The sequence below is a fragment of the Uloborus diversus genome, chromosome 1 (genome assembly GCF_026930045.1).
Source record: "Uloborus diversus isolate 005 chromosome 1, Udiv.v.3.1, whole genome shotgun sequence".
Classification (NCBI taxonomy): domain Eukaryota; kingdom Metazoa; phylum Arthropoda; class Arachnida; order Araneae; family Uloboridae; genus Uloborus; species Uloborus diversus.
The window spans coordinates 37299981-37316422 of NC_072731.1; the positions used below are offsets into that span (position 1 = coordinate 37299981).

The 16442-nt window shown below is 33.0% G+C and overlaps 1 protein-coding gene across 2 annotated transcripts in view; it reads left to right on the forward strand.

Annotated features, from left to right (window-relative positions):
* The window catches only part of LOC129229373 (fibronectin type-III domain-containing protein 3A-like), a 208298-nt gene that overhangs the window by 172263 nt on the left and 19593 nt on the right, over positions 1–16442 (forward strand). For both annotated transcript variants that reach the window (XM_054863668.1, XM_054863676.1), the window contains 7 exons: positions 5727–5783; positions 8029–8153; positions 8923–9082; positions 10260–10346; positions 11073–11211; positions 15663–15728; positions 15810–15922. In XM_054863668.1, coding sequence (XP_054719643.1) covers positions 5727–5783; positions 8029–8153; positions 8923–9082; positions 10260–10346; positions 11073–11211; positions 15663–15728; positions 15810–15922 — 747 coding nt within the window. The remainder of the gene's footprint in view (positions 1–5726; positions 5784–8028; positions 8154–8922; positions 9083–10259; positions 10347–11072; positions 11212–15662; positions 15729–15809; positions 15923–16442) is intronic.

Below are 16442 nucleotides of genomic sequence, written 5' to 3' on the forward strand. Positions count from 1 at the left end.
AAATCCTTGAGAAACTTCATAACGTCAACACCAGGACCCCTCAACGTACATTACAGAGAAAATCAAGAAAATACACGCTCCCTATATATATATATATAATAATAATTATAATACAAGTGAAGAATATTGAAAATACAAAGCCCCAAAAGCCCATAGATGCGCAACGCAGCACAACTAAAAAGCCAAGAAAATATACAAGCCAAATAACAAGTTTTAAACAATTTATAGAAAACGTTGAAACGTTGAATCCAGAGCTCATCAGCCGCGGAGGATTCAATTAATATGGTCAAAAGACCAAAATATTAAACTACAAATTAAAAAAAGAGTGTTTACTCTCCAGTGTATGCACTACAGAATAACATTGAGCTAAACGCACAACATGTTAAACTATAAACAATAAACAAGAACTTAAACCTAAAATTAATCTCTTTATCTTCTTTACTAATAATAAAGCTGAAAGTCTCTCTGTCCGGAGGATGACTGGATCTCTGTGACGCGCATAACGCCTAGCCCGTTCGGCCGATTCTCATGAAATTTGGCACAAAGTTAGCTTGTAGCATGGGAGTGTGCACCTCGAGGCGATTTTTCAAAAATTCGATGTGGTTCTTTTTCTATTCCAATTTTAAGAACAAAAATATCATAAGATGGACGAGTAAATTACGAAATTATCATGACGTGGAACCGTAACATGGGCACAAGTCAATTGGCGAGATACGAAATTATCATAACGTGGAACCGTAACATGGGTACAAGCCAATAGGCGAGAAAATTAACCATACATTATTTGTAAATATACAGGCGAACCAAAAGACCTTTTAATTTTTCTATTACGGGCAAAGCCGTGCGGGTACCATTAGTAATTAATAAAAGTAAGGTTTCAAAGAAATTCTGGAGATAAGTCTGGGGCGAACTTGCGTTCAGGAGGCCCCATAGCACCTACAGCCTTGAAATTTTGTACAAAATTACTTTGAGCCCCGGGCGTGTGCATGTGGGGTTTTATTTTTTTAATTCGAATTAGTTTTTGTTGTAATTATTTTTTTAAGCTCAAATTTCTCGTAAATTGCCTATTAAAAGGACGAAAAATTACTTGCACATATTATATATTTTTAAAAAGGGTAGAATTTTCCGTGATCTACGCAATTTGTTTTTATGCTCTAACTTAAATACGGCGGGAGTTATTTCAGTTTTTAGCTCGAACTTTTTTCGGCTTAGCTAAAATTTAGGCACTACTTTTTTCATTAAATCTATTAGTAAAAAGCGAAGGAATTGTCTCACAGTTTTCTTTTTGACACCACTGAAAAGAATGGCTTTTTTTACTTCAGATCTAACTTGACCTATGGTCGAAAAACTTAGCTTCTTTCTCTAAAGGAAAAAAAAATACAAGCCGTTAAAAATCAAGTTCGAATAATTTTATTTCCATTAAAGTTATTGATATTTGATTTGGCATTGCCATAATTACGTCTTTTCGATTCGCATGTTTCTTCTTTCTTATTCACCAACTTTAGGGGTTTCGAGTTGGTTGAGGTTGAACTCAATTCAAGCCCCGAGCTAAAGAGCAAAATATATTACTAGAGATCACGAATATGAAAGTGACTTTTCAAACGTACAAAACGTACGTTTTGCAATGCTCAGGAGCCTCTTAGCCCTTATTACGGTTCTGCAAGTTGGTACAAGTTATTTTGAAACATGGGGAAGTGGTATACTTTTTAATCCAAAGAGAGCTCATAATGCATTTTTAATCTGTTTCTTTCTCATTGACGATTTAAATCTTTGCGAATCAAATAAGATTGTGAAGTAATCTTCGGGGATTGGTGAGCGTTAACGAGCAGGGGGCAGAACCCCCTAGCATCATAAATAAATCTTAAATTTAATTCTAACTATCAAATTTCAACGCGAATGGAGCGCAATCAAGAAAGGGGATGGTTACATATGAGCCAAGGACGAATTTTACACAAAATGCATTTGCAATTTATACATATCTTGTAATGTAACTTTTCGTTACACCGTGAGGGAGTACTCTTTAACCAGTAAAACAAAATGATAAATAACATTCCATTTGGTATATTGTTTGAAACTTTCCACCATTGGAAGCCACATTTAAATTAGGCAGTGATAAAGGAGTCCGCTGCCTGTACTGCCTTAAGTCTTATAAAGGCGACGATTACGTAATTATAAATTTTTATGTAGCTTTATCACTGTATATTGCATTTTTAAAAATAGCGATAGAGGGTAAAAATCATTAAGTATTTTATTTATTTTATATACGAAGTTATTCAAAAAAAAAAAAATTGTATTTCCACAAGAGTAATTAAAACCCTGTTGCATTATTGCTTTGAAAAAATATCAATTTAAAATTATAACTTCAATAAAACAGAAATATTTTCAATCACTTATTTTTAAGTATATTATTATACTACTATGAAGAAATGAGCAAGAAAAATAACAGTATTCAACTACAAAAGAGCAACATATCGCAAAAATGCGTGAAACAATTTTAAATCCGATAAAAAATTTAGTAGGTTATTTGTTTTTGTTTCTTATACTTGAAATTAATTGAATATTACTATACTTGGCTTATCCTTACTTTAGGTTGACATCTAAACGTCTTACTAAAGTTCGAAGGGACAGATTATCTTATTTTAACTCTATCTTAATAATTTTATGTGCAACACATTTTAAATTGTCGCAATCTGTATATTAGTTACATATTAATTATTACAAGAGCTAATTTTTATAAAGAACACACGTCTCCAACTCTGGTACATATAGTATACATCTGAGAAACAGTTAATAGAAAAACAAAAACCTAATGTGCTTTAGATCAAAACCCCTTCTGTTAACCATTTTTTAAAAAACACAAATCTTAAAAATATCTATTATATGTTTTCAGTGCGCTTCCGTTCAGGTTATTTCCATTTACAGTACAACTTCTTTTATCCGAACTAATAACGGGAACCAACGGCAATCCGGATAACGAAAATCCGGGTTAATTCGTAAAACACATTCGTAAATAAGCAGACTTACCTTTTATAACAGCAAAAAAAAAAAAAAAAAAGGTTGTAACAAAATTACATAGGATTGTTACTCGCAAACACTTTATCATATATAGTTCAGCTGCTGTGGTGTAGGACTGACACTCCAAATATGCCATGTTGTTTATTAGAAGACTATAATTTATTGCACATCCTATGCAGGAGTTGTGTATATAATCAAAATAAAAAGCAAATATTTGCTACATTTATAGTTTTGTTCCGGCTATCATAATTTAGAATTATCATTTCAGTGAATATGTTTTTTAACTTAACAAATTTGGTCTGGATAAGCCGGATAAACGGAGTCTAAATAAACGAGGTTCTACTGTAATTATAAATATGCATCAAAGTACCAAAGAAAAATTCAAATTTAGAGCCGTGAAAAATAGCTGATTTATGACACATTGATTGACGTTGATGATTTAAGCATATTTAAAATATTGTGTGGGTGGAAAAATATATTGAAACTAAGTCGAAAATTTCTCGATTCTCTGCAAGTTTTTTTTTACTCAATTTATCCCCAAAAAAACCCTAGTATTTTCTAAAGAAAAATTGGCAGCCTCCCGAACTTTAAATTGAGTCCCCATCATTATAGTGCCAGATTTTTTTTCCAAGAATGAGACAAATTGTAAAATTCAACAAATTTGTACTACATCATTCAAACTATCTGAGTAATGCCTTACCTACTCTCCTAACGTCTTTAGCATTTAACCACGATGATAAAAAAAAAAAAAAAAAAAAAGATGAAGATTGTTGATAGGGCTCTTTTTTGCGGTCTTTCGCTCTTTTTCTAAATTCAGCTTCAGATAGTTTCTTCTTAAAATTGATTTAAAACTAAACAAGATGAGCAAAAAATATCCTGAGAACGGAATTAAAGGCAGAAAAAAAGTAAGTGATACGAACTAGAAAAGATAATCTTTAGAGAATGATTCTTTTGGATAAAGATAGTGGCTCCAATTCCTAAGCCATGGGCTACGGCCAAGGGAACAGTGTAACGATTTTCCCTTAGGCTAGTGGGGTGGGGTAGTAAAGTTCTCGTCATTGTAAAAGCTGAGAGGAAGACATCATGTTGACAACTTTATATTTAATTGTAGAAGAAGGACATTTGAGCATTTCCGCTGTTTTGTATTGGTGTTTCCTTTCCTCAGCTTTGCTCCTATATTCCTCCTCTGAGAGGGAGATTCTTAGATAATATATAACAAGTACTGATCACTCTAAAAAAAAAAAACATTCATGCTATTTACTGGGCCCTCCTACTCTCTGTCTATCTTTCCACAATAAACCATGCAAATTTTCTGCCAGTGCCCCTGGTGGCTTCCAATAACTTCTCCTTTTTTTAAAAATTAAATTTAAGCATTTATTTAGTCAGTTTAGCGCCCCCTAAATCTGACGCCCGGGGCACGAGCCCCGTCTGCCCCCCTCTAGTTACGTCTCTGGCTGGGCCCAGAACTTATTACTGGTCATCACATCTGTTCATTTGTATTGCATCATATCAGGCTATCATATGAGCGATTAGGAAAGTACAGTGATCTCTCGCTTATATGCGACCTCTGTTATACGCGTTTTTTACTTATGCGCGTTTTTCTCACAGGCCGGCCAGCGATATAGGAAAACAATGTTAACTCTTGTTCATTTATACACGGAACTTAAAATGCACCTTTCACTTATGCGCGATAAAAATTTTTCAAGTTTTAGTCAAATCGCCTATTCACGCTTTCCTTATCGGAAGATTTGTATCCTTCTTGATGTCTCTTCGAATGCTTTCACACATCTTTATTCCAATGTTCAAAATGTTTCCAAGAACGCATTTTTTTCGCGCAAGTGTGCGATTGGGGGTGCAGTTAGTCTTGCGATTGACATCGAGAGGGGAGAACGGGTTACATGTGAAAAGGTTGACCTTCCTAAAAGTTGTGGTGAAGCGGAAAGCATTGACACAGCCTATCTATCGATGATCTTTTGTATCTTCACAGACTATGACACTGATCACGTGACAGTTTTTAGGTTTTGTGGAATTCCCTTACATACTGGACGCTTACATGTGTCCGGCATTCCGAACAAGATGACAAAACGTGCAACTTCAAATTTTTGTTAAATTACAATGCATAAATGGAAATTATGTGCGTATTTATTCATTAGTATCAGTAGTGTACTATTAGTATAACTATAACTGTTGATAACTTATTGTTTTTAAGTTTATTTTTTTGGGTTTTTTCACTTATGCGCGAAAATTTCGTTGTCCCCTTTGGTCGCGTATAAGTGAGAGGTCACTGTATAATTTTTCCTGTCTCTAAGACACCAAAATATTTATGTGTGAATATATGTATTTTGTCGTTTTCTTTCACACAAAATGTATTGAATACTTACTGTCCCCCCCCCCACCCGCTGCCAGAAAACTTGAAAATGATGGACTTGCTCCTTTAGTTTTTGAATGTTCCTATTGATAATCTCATCTACAAGTATAATAGCTTTTTTTTTAAAGTTAATCATCCAAAACAAATTTTTTTAAAAATATTTTTACATTTTGCACAATTTTGCAACAACTTCCCCCGAAACATTTCTGATTTTATTTATTCTTTACAACAGTTTTATAACTTTTTATTCTAGTGAAAATGCTTTTACTCAAAAAAACTTTCCTTATTCCATTTGTTAGAAATGTTTTGTGTGATAGAATTTGAATTTATTTTTTGTCTCTAGGCTGCCAATGAAATTGCAAGCTCCAAAGTAAAGAATTATTTGTTAGAATATGACGAGGTAAGTTAAAGGGCATAATACTTTTTCATTGAATTTAATATGAGCACTTCATTAAAATCTATTACAAGGTGCGACAAAAAATGGCAACTTTTTTTTAATAGTATAATTTTATCAAACAAAGAAATTTTAACAAATTGAACAGTTAATAACAATAACATGGACTTTTGGCAATAATATATTCAGCCTGTTTCAAAATGGCCTCCTTCGGCGGCGATACACAAGTCCAGAGGTGACTTGAAATTTTCAGGGATGGGCCGCAGGTTCTCCGGTGACAATCGAACCCATTCCCGATGCAGTGATTGCTTTAGCATCACCAAACTTTTGTGGGGCTTAACACAGACCCTAACCTCTAAAATGGACCACACGCTTTAGTCATTGGATTGAGGTCGGGCGAGTAGAGGGGGCATTCCTCTGACAAGATGAAATCTGGAAAATGGGTCTTGCACCAATCTTGAGTCATTTTGCCTTGTGAGCCGGCGTTGAGTCCTTTTGAAATGTCCAATTTGCATCGACATAGTGCTGTTGAGTCCAGAGAAGCACAACAGCCTTGAGAATGCCCCGGCGGTAGACTTCTTGGTTGATTTCACCCTTTAATCCACGGAAACAAGTGAGATCTTATCGCTGGCGCAGATTCTGCCTCCAACCCATCACCAAAGAGAGTTTTTGACAGTGTCCGATGACGACTGAGGTGCCTGGAGCCTCTGAGGACCAGAGGTCATTTTTTTTGTGGTGCGCTTGCTCGACGATGAACAACTTCTTGTCTGTGAAGAGAATACGCTCCCATTGTTGAGTGCGTTCCAACGCCTGAGTTGGCGGCATCTTTGCAGCCGTACGTGTTTGTTGTCGTCTGTGAGGCACTGAACTTTCTGGAGCTTGTATGCCTTGAGATTGAGCTCCTTTTTCGTCATTCGGCGGACAATTCAATCACTCATGTTGGTCTCACGAGCGATTTTTCTCATGGAGAGCCTTGGATTTCACTGCACTCGCTTCTTGATGAGCTTGCGGTTGGCGGACATGTTGAAAGTCTGCTTTCTGTGATTTCCTGGATGGCAGCCATCGTGGCCAAGCTCTTTATATAGTTTAATTGCTTCAGACACGATGCCCTTTCCAACATCTAGCAAACGAAAAATCTATAATTGAAGTTTTCCTTGCCGAAACAGTTCCATAATTACAACAAGTTTGTTTAACGTTCAACAAAGAAAAGCATGTCAATTAATCAATAGAAACTTGACAAATGACTGGAAGAGAAAAATACAGAGAATTTATTAGTAAAAGAATCATGTGTGGCTGCACTTAAACATGCTCGTGTAAAAACTCATACAAAAAGGTTGCCATTTTTTACCGCACCCTGTAGTTTTTCTTGTTACTTTCAACATCTTTTACAGCAATTTATCCTTAGGGATTCAACTTTGAAAATTTTTTAAGTAATTATATATTCAGAGCTTATCTTTTTCTTCTTTCTGTAAAATAACTTTTCAAAAATATTTGGGATTGACTTCTCTGAGTTTGATGCTAAATTCCTTGACCTTTAATGGCAATAAAGAACAATGTGCATCCAAATTTGTCTAGGGCAATGTCTGACACTTGTTTTATTACAAAAATAAGGTAGCATATCAAACCTCCCTTCCTAATTAAATTTTGTTACAAAAGCATTTTAAAAATAACTCAAAAAAATTTTCTAGGAATAATTAGTGGATAATAACTTTGTTAAAAGTGCTAAAAAGGAATTTTCAAAACTTTCTTGAACATTTGCTTGCAAGTGAATGAAGTGTTGAAAATTTATCAAAATCTAAAGTATTTGCAAACATGATATCGAATTTTAACTATCAGTTGTGTTTTAAATGTCAATTGTTTGAACTATGCAGTTCAAGTTTTACATTTAATTCTTTCTGCCTATATTGAAGAATACTAATCAATCTGTTTCCGTGAATTAAAAGAGGAAATATTCGGTTGACTTAGTTTTTAATTCTAAAGAAAATTGTGTTCACGGTTTTTCATCAAATGTCATTCAAGCAGTTTTGAAACAGTGGTTCAAAACTTCATTAATGGCAATTAATGAACATTTTTGGCTTGCTAAAAAATGTAATTTTGAAGATTATATATATATTTTTTTGTTGTAGCATTTTTTGTTGCAAACTACTTCATTAAAATGATTTCTTTCCTATTTTTGTTTGAACCAAATGTCAATATGAATAATCCTTTTGTACTGCATACATTATCTATATACATATTTTCCTACTTACAGGGTTATAGTAATAATAGTTTTGTCCTCATCTATTCTGGTCCATTGAAACAGTATAAGGTTACAAAGCTATCTCCTGCAACAGGGTATAAATTTCGTTTGGCTGCTGTCAGTGACAAAGGCAAAAGGTTTGTAGGCTTTCTGCTGCATTTACTTCTAAATAGTAATAACACCTTTTTTTACTGTTTGAAAACAGAAATGCCGTATAATCTGAATACTGTGTTTGAATAACAATTAACTCATTATCTGTTTTTTTTTTTTTTTGAATGATATTATTTCTGAATCTGAGGTTATTTAATTGTAACAGTATCAAACCATCTGTTATTCATAATAATATCTGTACCTCAAAGCCAGCCTAATGTAAGTCACACTATCCTTACTTTTCAGGAGAGCATAAAAACGTTTGTCTTGTGCACACAAAGGTTGGGCCCATTTTTTCAAAATAGAATAACGTTGTTATGGTTCAGTGTGGGGTAGGATTCTGCACACTATGCAGTAATAACCTGAAAATTACCACTTTTTGGGCTTAAGGTTAGTTTGGTTATGAAGTACAGATATTTAGATTTCCCATCTAGTGTTCCTAACTTGATTTTCTTACTTGAAAATTTTCTTACCTTTTGAATGATTGGATTTTTTTTTTAAATATTTAATTTCAGTATCATATTTTATGCTTACATTCTTGTATTTCTCAGTTTATAAAAAGATTTTAAGCTCCAGAATAATGAGAAAGAAACATTATTTTTTTGAATTAAATTTCTGTATCATATTTTGTATTTGAAAAATTGAGCAAATTAAGTAACATCATGAAATGTTACATTTTTCAAAAACAATGTTATTATTAGAAATACAATTAAATTTGTTTCTAAGTTTTTGATTGAACGATTTCTTTTCCTTTAGTTCGTACAGTGAAACTTGCTGTTATTTTACAAGTGGCAATGCTCCTAGTCAACCTTCTCCTCCTGTACTGAAACAGGCTTTCATCAACAGGCTCCATCTGGAATGGGAAAAAAGACCTTTTGATGATGACTTTAGTTTAGAAATTGAAGATGAAAATAATGTAAGTTATATGTTGCACTTTCGGAACCAGGTTAAAAGCTCTTTCTCACATGAAAATCTAATCATTTTATTTTTAAGTGGAATATTATTTGAAAACTTCATACCGTTTACATCCGTTTGATGCTTGATAATCTGAATATTGTGGTGGAAATAACTCAATGTTTTAGTTGGCACGTTTGTGTGATGTTATTTTTTAACTTGGTAGTATTTAATTGTAATACAACAGGACCCTCTCAATACGAAACACTTACGGAACTGGGCATTTTACCCCTTAAGTACATGTGTTCCTTCTTTGGAGGTATATGAGTATATCCATGAAATGTATTAACTCAATATAATTTTCAATAATAAACGTAAGCTATTAACATTTTAGATTTAATACTGAAAATGTTTCATAGATAGTACTAAAAAAAATTTGGGGTATTCTTTTTTAAAAAATCATTCTTTTAAAAATTAAAATTTACTCAAAAATGTTGTTATTGCAAAACTTTTATAACTTGTGTAAATTGTTTTAAAGTAATTCGATACGTAGATTTGTTTAATGTCATGAACTTTACAATGTAATGAAATACAATGTAAATTACAACTAGTGTAAATTACAACTAGTGTAAATTACAACAGTGTAAATTACAACTATATTTTAAGATTTCTATACAAAGCTTGCTATGTGTTATGTATATCAGTGGGTGCTGAGCCCTCATAAATAAGTTGATGAGAGGGAGATAGATGCATATAGGTTTCAGCAACAATTATAGAATAGCTGCTTTTTTGTACTTGTTAATGTCAGAATTTCACGAGTAAATTTTTAGGCAAAAATGAGCCTTGAATTCCAGCAAACTCCATATTTCTTATTGGTTTTTATGCATTACTTTTGCTATTTCCTCTGTGACTGTCCCTTAATTAGAGGCAAATACATTTAGAGCTCTATTAAAAGCGACTGGGAACAGAAAAAACGTCCCTTAAATAGAGATGACTCTCAAAACTGATGTTACTGCATTAACAAATTGTCTGTTATTCGTCCTGATTTTAGAGTTTTGTGTTTTATTTTTGCTCTTCACTTTATAAATGTTTTCTTAGTGGCAGAATAACAAAAATAACATAATTTCTTTCTTTTCTTTTTTTTTTTCATTTCAATACATTTTATGCATTCTTAATATTTTTTTTCTTCTGTTTTTCAGAGGCATGGATTTTTCACTGCCTATAATGGAAGAGAAGCAAATTTTATTTGTTGTGGCCTTAGAGGAAATACAGAATACAAGTTTAGGGTAATTAATCAATTTTAGATCTACTCAATTGTAGGGTGAACATTTTTCGCTCACCCAATAGAATTCTCAGAAAAATATTGCATTCTCATACAAATCAAACTGTTAAAGTATAATCATTTATTTTTACCGAACTTCTCCTTATTCAAATATTATAAAATACTTGAACTGCTTTAATTCTTAAAAGAAGTTCAATATATGATTTCTTGCTTGTTTATACCTGTTATTCCCTGATTATTTGCGTTTGTTACCAACTGAAATATTAATTATTCAGGTTTTGTTATCAATAAACTTAGCTCTGTATGATTTTTTATGTAAATAGTTTTTTTCAGTAAATTTGTAGCATGTTTTCTTTAATGAAATTATAGGTTTTTTCAGTTTTGAGAATCCATGGTAATTGTTGCAAAATAACAAGTTTAGCCAGAAGTAAACAGATCCACCTTTCTGTTACATCCCAACATATAATTTGTAACATAGGTTATGATTAGATTTATGTTCCAAACTTTTTTAAAGGAACTCTTTCATCAGTTTCACCATTTGATTAAAAAAGTTACATGTCTCTTTTACACATATAGAAAACTTAATGCAGTGAAAACAATATCAAATTAAATCTCTCAAATTGCTGGATTTCATATTGTTTGATTATTTTCAACTATCAAAGTTGTGTATAGTAGGAAAATTGTAATGTTTAAAAAGTGTTTCAATTTACAGCATTTTTTTTCTTTACAGTTGTGTGCCAGTAATGAAGAAGGCACTAGTCCTTGGAGCAAAGTTGTAATATATTGTACCCTACCTGATAAACTAAGCTGTCCCGGTAAACCTATTTCCAAAGGTCGAATTCATGCTTCCTGTTTTCGAGTCACTTGGGGTGAGTTCATTTTCTGCTGCTGATATAATTTCACTTTGTTCGCACTGTTATTTTTTGTGATTTAGTTAAATTTTATTTTCATGTTTACAAAGGATTAGTGCTGCATCTCATGGGGAAAGGACTGAAAGTGGGCATGATTTAAACATTAACATTGTGTCACCTAAGAAATATTGTATCCCACCCCATTCCCTTATGGACGAATTATTGTTGCCAGCTAATGCATAGTTTCTTGAATGTAAATGTTCCTCCCTTACACAATGTGAAAATATTAAGTTCAATTTCTTGGCAATTCCTTAATCCGAAAAAAGATTTTTGCAAAAAATAGAAGTAACATAAGGGATTTCTTTTTGTGATCAAGAAGAATTGAAGAGCTTGTTTCCAACTGGCATTAAATACCAACAGGCTAGGTGTATGAACCTGGTACTCAAGGAAATTTGCGTTAAGCGTAGTATCAGGTTTATTGATGTGTGGAGTAAATGTAAACGAGATTGGATTGCTAGGGATGGCCTGCATCTGAGCTCTACAGGGGTCAAAATGGTTAGTGGTTTGGTTTTAAAGACTTCAGAATCAAAAAACTAAGTTGGAATGGGAGCATGGTTTAAGAAGCAGAATTCGAAAGGGTACTAACTATTGGGATTTTAGTAGAAACGGAAATAGGATGGCTAATAAGAGAAACGATTTTAGCAGTTGAGATTCAAATAATCGTGCAGCATCAAATAAAAGTAAGATGGGCTTACTTAAGGTTTTTTATACAAATGCTCGTAGTATTAGAAACAAGATGGAAGAATTGAAAAGCATAATTATAGACAAGAGGTTGGATATTATTGGAGTTACCGAGACATGGGCTACCGAAAGTGATGATGATTTATAATCTATTGCTGGGTATGATTTGTTTAGACAAGGTAGAGTAGGTAAAAGAGGTGGTGGGGTTTTATTTTATGTCAGAGACACTTTAATTTGCAATGAATTGGTAATTAATGATAAACCTAATGAGATTGATATGATTTGGCTGGAGTTGATTAGTAATAAGGGCAAAAAACTACGTTTAGGGAACATTTATAGGCCACCCAACTTAAGCCAGGATCAAGACGAACAGATGTTTAGTATTATTAGTGACATTTCTAGCAAGGGGTCAGTCATCATAATGGGAGATTTTAATTTTCCAGGAATTGATTGGAATAATTTTTACCATAGTAATAGCAGAGAAGAGGAATTTTTGAAAGTAATTGGTGACTGTTTCTTAGATCAAATTGTAACTCAGGGTACTCGACAGGACGCGATTTTGGATCTAGTTTTCTGCGACATGGAAGGCTCTGTTCAGGGGTTATGTGTAGGGGAACACATTGGAGATAGTGACCACAACAGTATTAGGTTTGGGATTAAATTTGATATGCACAAAGTAGAGAATTATAGGTTTGTGCCCAATTTCATAAATACTGACTTTGTGGCACTTCGGTAGAGTTTGAAAGCAGTTTTTTCTTCTGGATTGCACAATAGCGATGTGAATCTTCAGTGGGCAGAGTTTAAGGAAAATCTAGCGAATACGGTTAGGGATCATGTTCCTTTTAGGAGAAAGGGTGTCAACACTAAAATTTGGCCAATGTGGTTCTCCAGGGAAACTAAAGATGCTCTAAATTACAAGCAAGCTGCTTTTCATAGGTTTAGAGAAACAGGTCACAGTGCAGATAGGCTCCAATATTGTAAGGCAAGGCGTAAATTTAAGTATTTGGTAAGGATTCAGAAAAGAGAGTTGGAGCAAAGACTGGCAGGTAACATAAACAGGAATCCCAAGAGGTTTTTTGCATATGCTAATTCGGGGAAAGTTCGAAATAGTCATATTGGGCCACTGGTTGATGAGTACGGAATTTTAATTCAGGATGATAGTGATATTGCTAATGTTCTTAATAACTTTTTTTCGAGTGTTTTTAACGATAACTGTATCTCAACAGTTGACACCAACAAGACACAAGCTATAGTACAGCTTGAGGACTTTGTATTTTCCAGGGATGATGTTTTACTTCATTTGAAAAAAATTAAAGAGACTAAGGCTCCGGGGCCAGATAATATTTATCCGAAAATTTTAGTTGAATGTGCAGAGGAATTAGCAGATGTAATCGCAAACATTTTCAGTGCTTGTTATAATTCGGGGAAAGTGCCAGAGGACTGGAAGCTGGCTTACATTATACCGCTCTTCAAGAAAGGGTCTAAAGGGAGTGCGGGAAATTATAGACCTGTGAGTCTAACTTCGGTGGTTTGCAAAATTTTTGAAACTTTGATGAAAATTAAGATAGTAAATTTTCTAGAGACTAATAATCTATTGACTAGTTTTCAGTACGGTTTCAGGAAAGGTAAATCTTGTGCAACTAATTTACTACATTTCTATGACAAAGTTACCATGGCTTTGGACTATAAGAAGCCTGTAGATGTTGTTTACATTGATTTTCAAAAAGCTTTCGATATGGTACCGCATGTTGCTCTACTTAGCAAATTAGCTGATATAGGAATAGGAGGGAAAACTTTCATTTGGGTAAAAAACTGACTGACCGGAAGGAAACAAAGAGTAGTTGTAAGTGGAAATTATTCTAATTGGAGTGAGGTCTTAAGCGGGGTTCCTCAAGGATCAGTGTTAGGGCCTGTTTTGTTCATTGTCTTTATGAACGATATTCACAAAAATATTTCTGGGAACATGAATTGTTTTGCTGATGATGTCAAAGTTATGTGGACTGTAGAAAATGAAGAACAAGCAAATCAGCTGCAAGAGGATCTAGGTCATATTACGGAGTGGGCTGATAAATGGGGTATGGCTGTTAACATTGGGAAGTGTCAAGTGCTACATTTAGGGCATGGAAATAAATATACAAATTATTATTTGCAAGGTTCAGTCATTAGTCAGGCAGACAAAGTTACTGATCTGAGGGTCTTAATAAGTCAGGATTTAAAGTTTAGCCAACAGTGCAGCATTGCTAGCAACAAAGCCAATAAGATGCTTGGGTTTATCAATAGATCTATTTCAAACAAATCTAAAGAAGTTCTTCTGCCCTTATATAGAAGTTTGGTAAGACCCCATTTGGAGTATGCTGTTCAGTTTTGGTCTTTTTATCTGAAGAAAGACATTAATGTGTTGGAAAGGGTTCAAAGGCGGGCTACAAGGCTAATAAGTGGTCTTTCCCACTTAGATTATGATTCCAGGCTTAGAAGACTAAAAATGTACAGTCTTGAGCAAAGAAGAGACCGAGGGGACATGATTCAGCTGTTTAAATTTATTAAAACGAAAGATGTTACGGGGCTAAAGTTTAGCACTGAAAACTGGACAAGGGGTCATTGTTTTAAGCTATTTAAATCTCAGGCTAACATGAATATTAGGAAAAATTATTATTATAGCAGGGTAGTGGAATTTTGGAACAGCTTACCAGAAGAGGTGGTAATGAGCAAAGGAGTAGACAATTTTAAGAGGGCCATTGATCTTCACTGGGGATTGTAAATTGACTAGGACCAGTCTAGCTGGGCCCAGAGCCTGTTGCTGGTCGTCACTTTTGTATTTTGTATTTGTATTTGTATTAAATCAATACTTTGCATTCTTGGGGAAAAACACAATTTTTTTTAAATGTAAGATTTGTTTTTGAACTTAAGGAAAAGATAATGTTCCTCAATAATCTATGGATGACAATAACACTAAATTTTGTGGTTAATCAAATCCTTACAAAGTAGTTATTTAGGAAAATTTAAGAAAAATGACTTAAACCTTTTTGGAACAAAACTGTATGGCTTGTATCCTTTTGGCACAAACAAATAATTAAATGCAATGACTTACTTACCACCATTTAAAAGTAATTCAAGTATTTTTTTGTGTAAATATATTTTCTGAAGCATCTTAGAAACGTAATTTTTGAAGGTATTTAGTTGCCACAATTCTTTGTTCACAAAATTCATTCCTTCCTTCCTATCATTTAACTTGTGTTTTGTGTTCGTTCCTAAAACTTCTAGTTATTTCCAAAATTATATATATATATATATATATTGCTTGTTTCATATTGCTTTTAGGTTTTAATTGGAGAATTTTTTCTGGGGTTTCTTCTTGATACAAACCACATGATCTCAAAGAAAGCTATGTTTGGTTAAAATTGACTTCTCCCCTTTTAACAAAAAATTTACTTGTGACTTAATCTTTTTGCAAAAAACTTGAATTTCATCCTCTGTTTTCAATACGACTAAACTTTGTTTGGAAAAACTATTTATTGTAAATAAGTGATAGGACTACACTAATATAAAAAGTGATATTTCATTAGTAAAGCTGGCGGTAATTTTTTGTTTATTTTTATATTAATTATTTGTTATTTGTTATTATTAATTAAATATTTGTTATAAAAAAGAAGAAACAATGTTAGCGAGAACTTGCATTTGATTACAAAATTAAAAAAAAAAAAATAATAATCTTATTTATTCCATTACAGAAACCCCAAAAGACTACAAACAGACTAGCATCACTAAATATATTTTGGAAGTGGATCGTGGTTTTGGTAAGCTTTTTAAAATATAGATTACCAAGAAAGTAATTTTGCTGTTATAATGAATCAAACTAATTTTTAAAAATACACTAGGATTTGAAGCAGTATATACTGGTCCTGATACTGAATACTTCCTTGAAAACCTTCTTCCTGGTACCACATATAAAGTCAGAGTAGCTTGCATCAGTTCTGCTGGACATAGTCCTGTAAGTTTTAGTACATTTGAATTGTTTCAAATCACCAATGTTTACTGTTATTTCATGTACCATTCTTTTTATGATAGATGCAATATGTAAGCAATTTTTTCCCCAAGATTTTTTAGTTGTAGTTCTCTTAACAATTCAAAGCTATTAAAGTTGCAAGTTTTGAAAATAAATTTTCTTATGTTGAGTTACTTTTTTCAGATGTTAATTTAATTAATTAACTCTAAACTACTGCTAAGTTTCAAAAATCCTGTTTGATTTGTTGTTGGGTTGACAGTAGTTATCTTTCTACTTCTACATGTTCGTAGCATGTTGTGAAATATTCAGTGTTGTGTTCTTATTTAGCATGATTGATTACTAAGGTCTTATTGTTGTTATGTTACTAATTGATAAATTTTGAATAAATTGATTGTATTCCAAATCAGTTTTACTTTATAATAGTTAAATATGTGCTTGCTACATATTACTTTGCACCTTTCTGTAGCTATTTTATCTCTCAAAATATGAAAGATTTAGATATTTA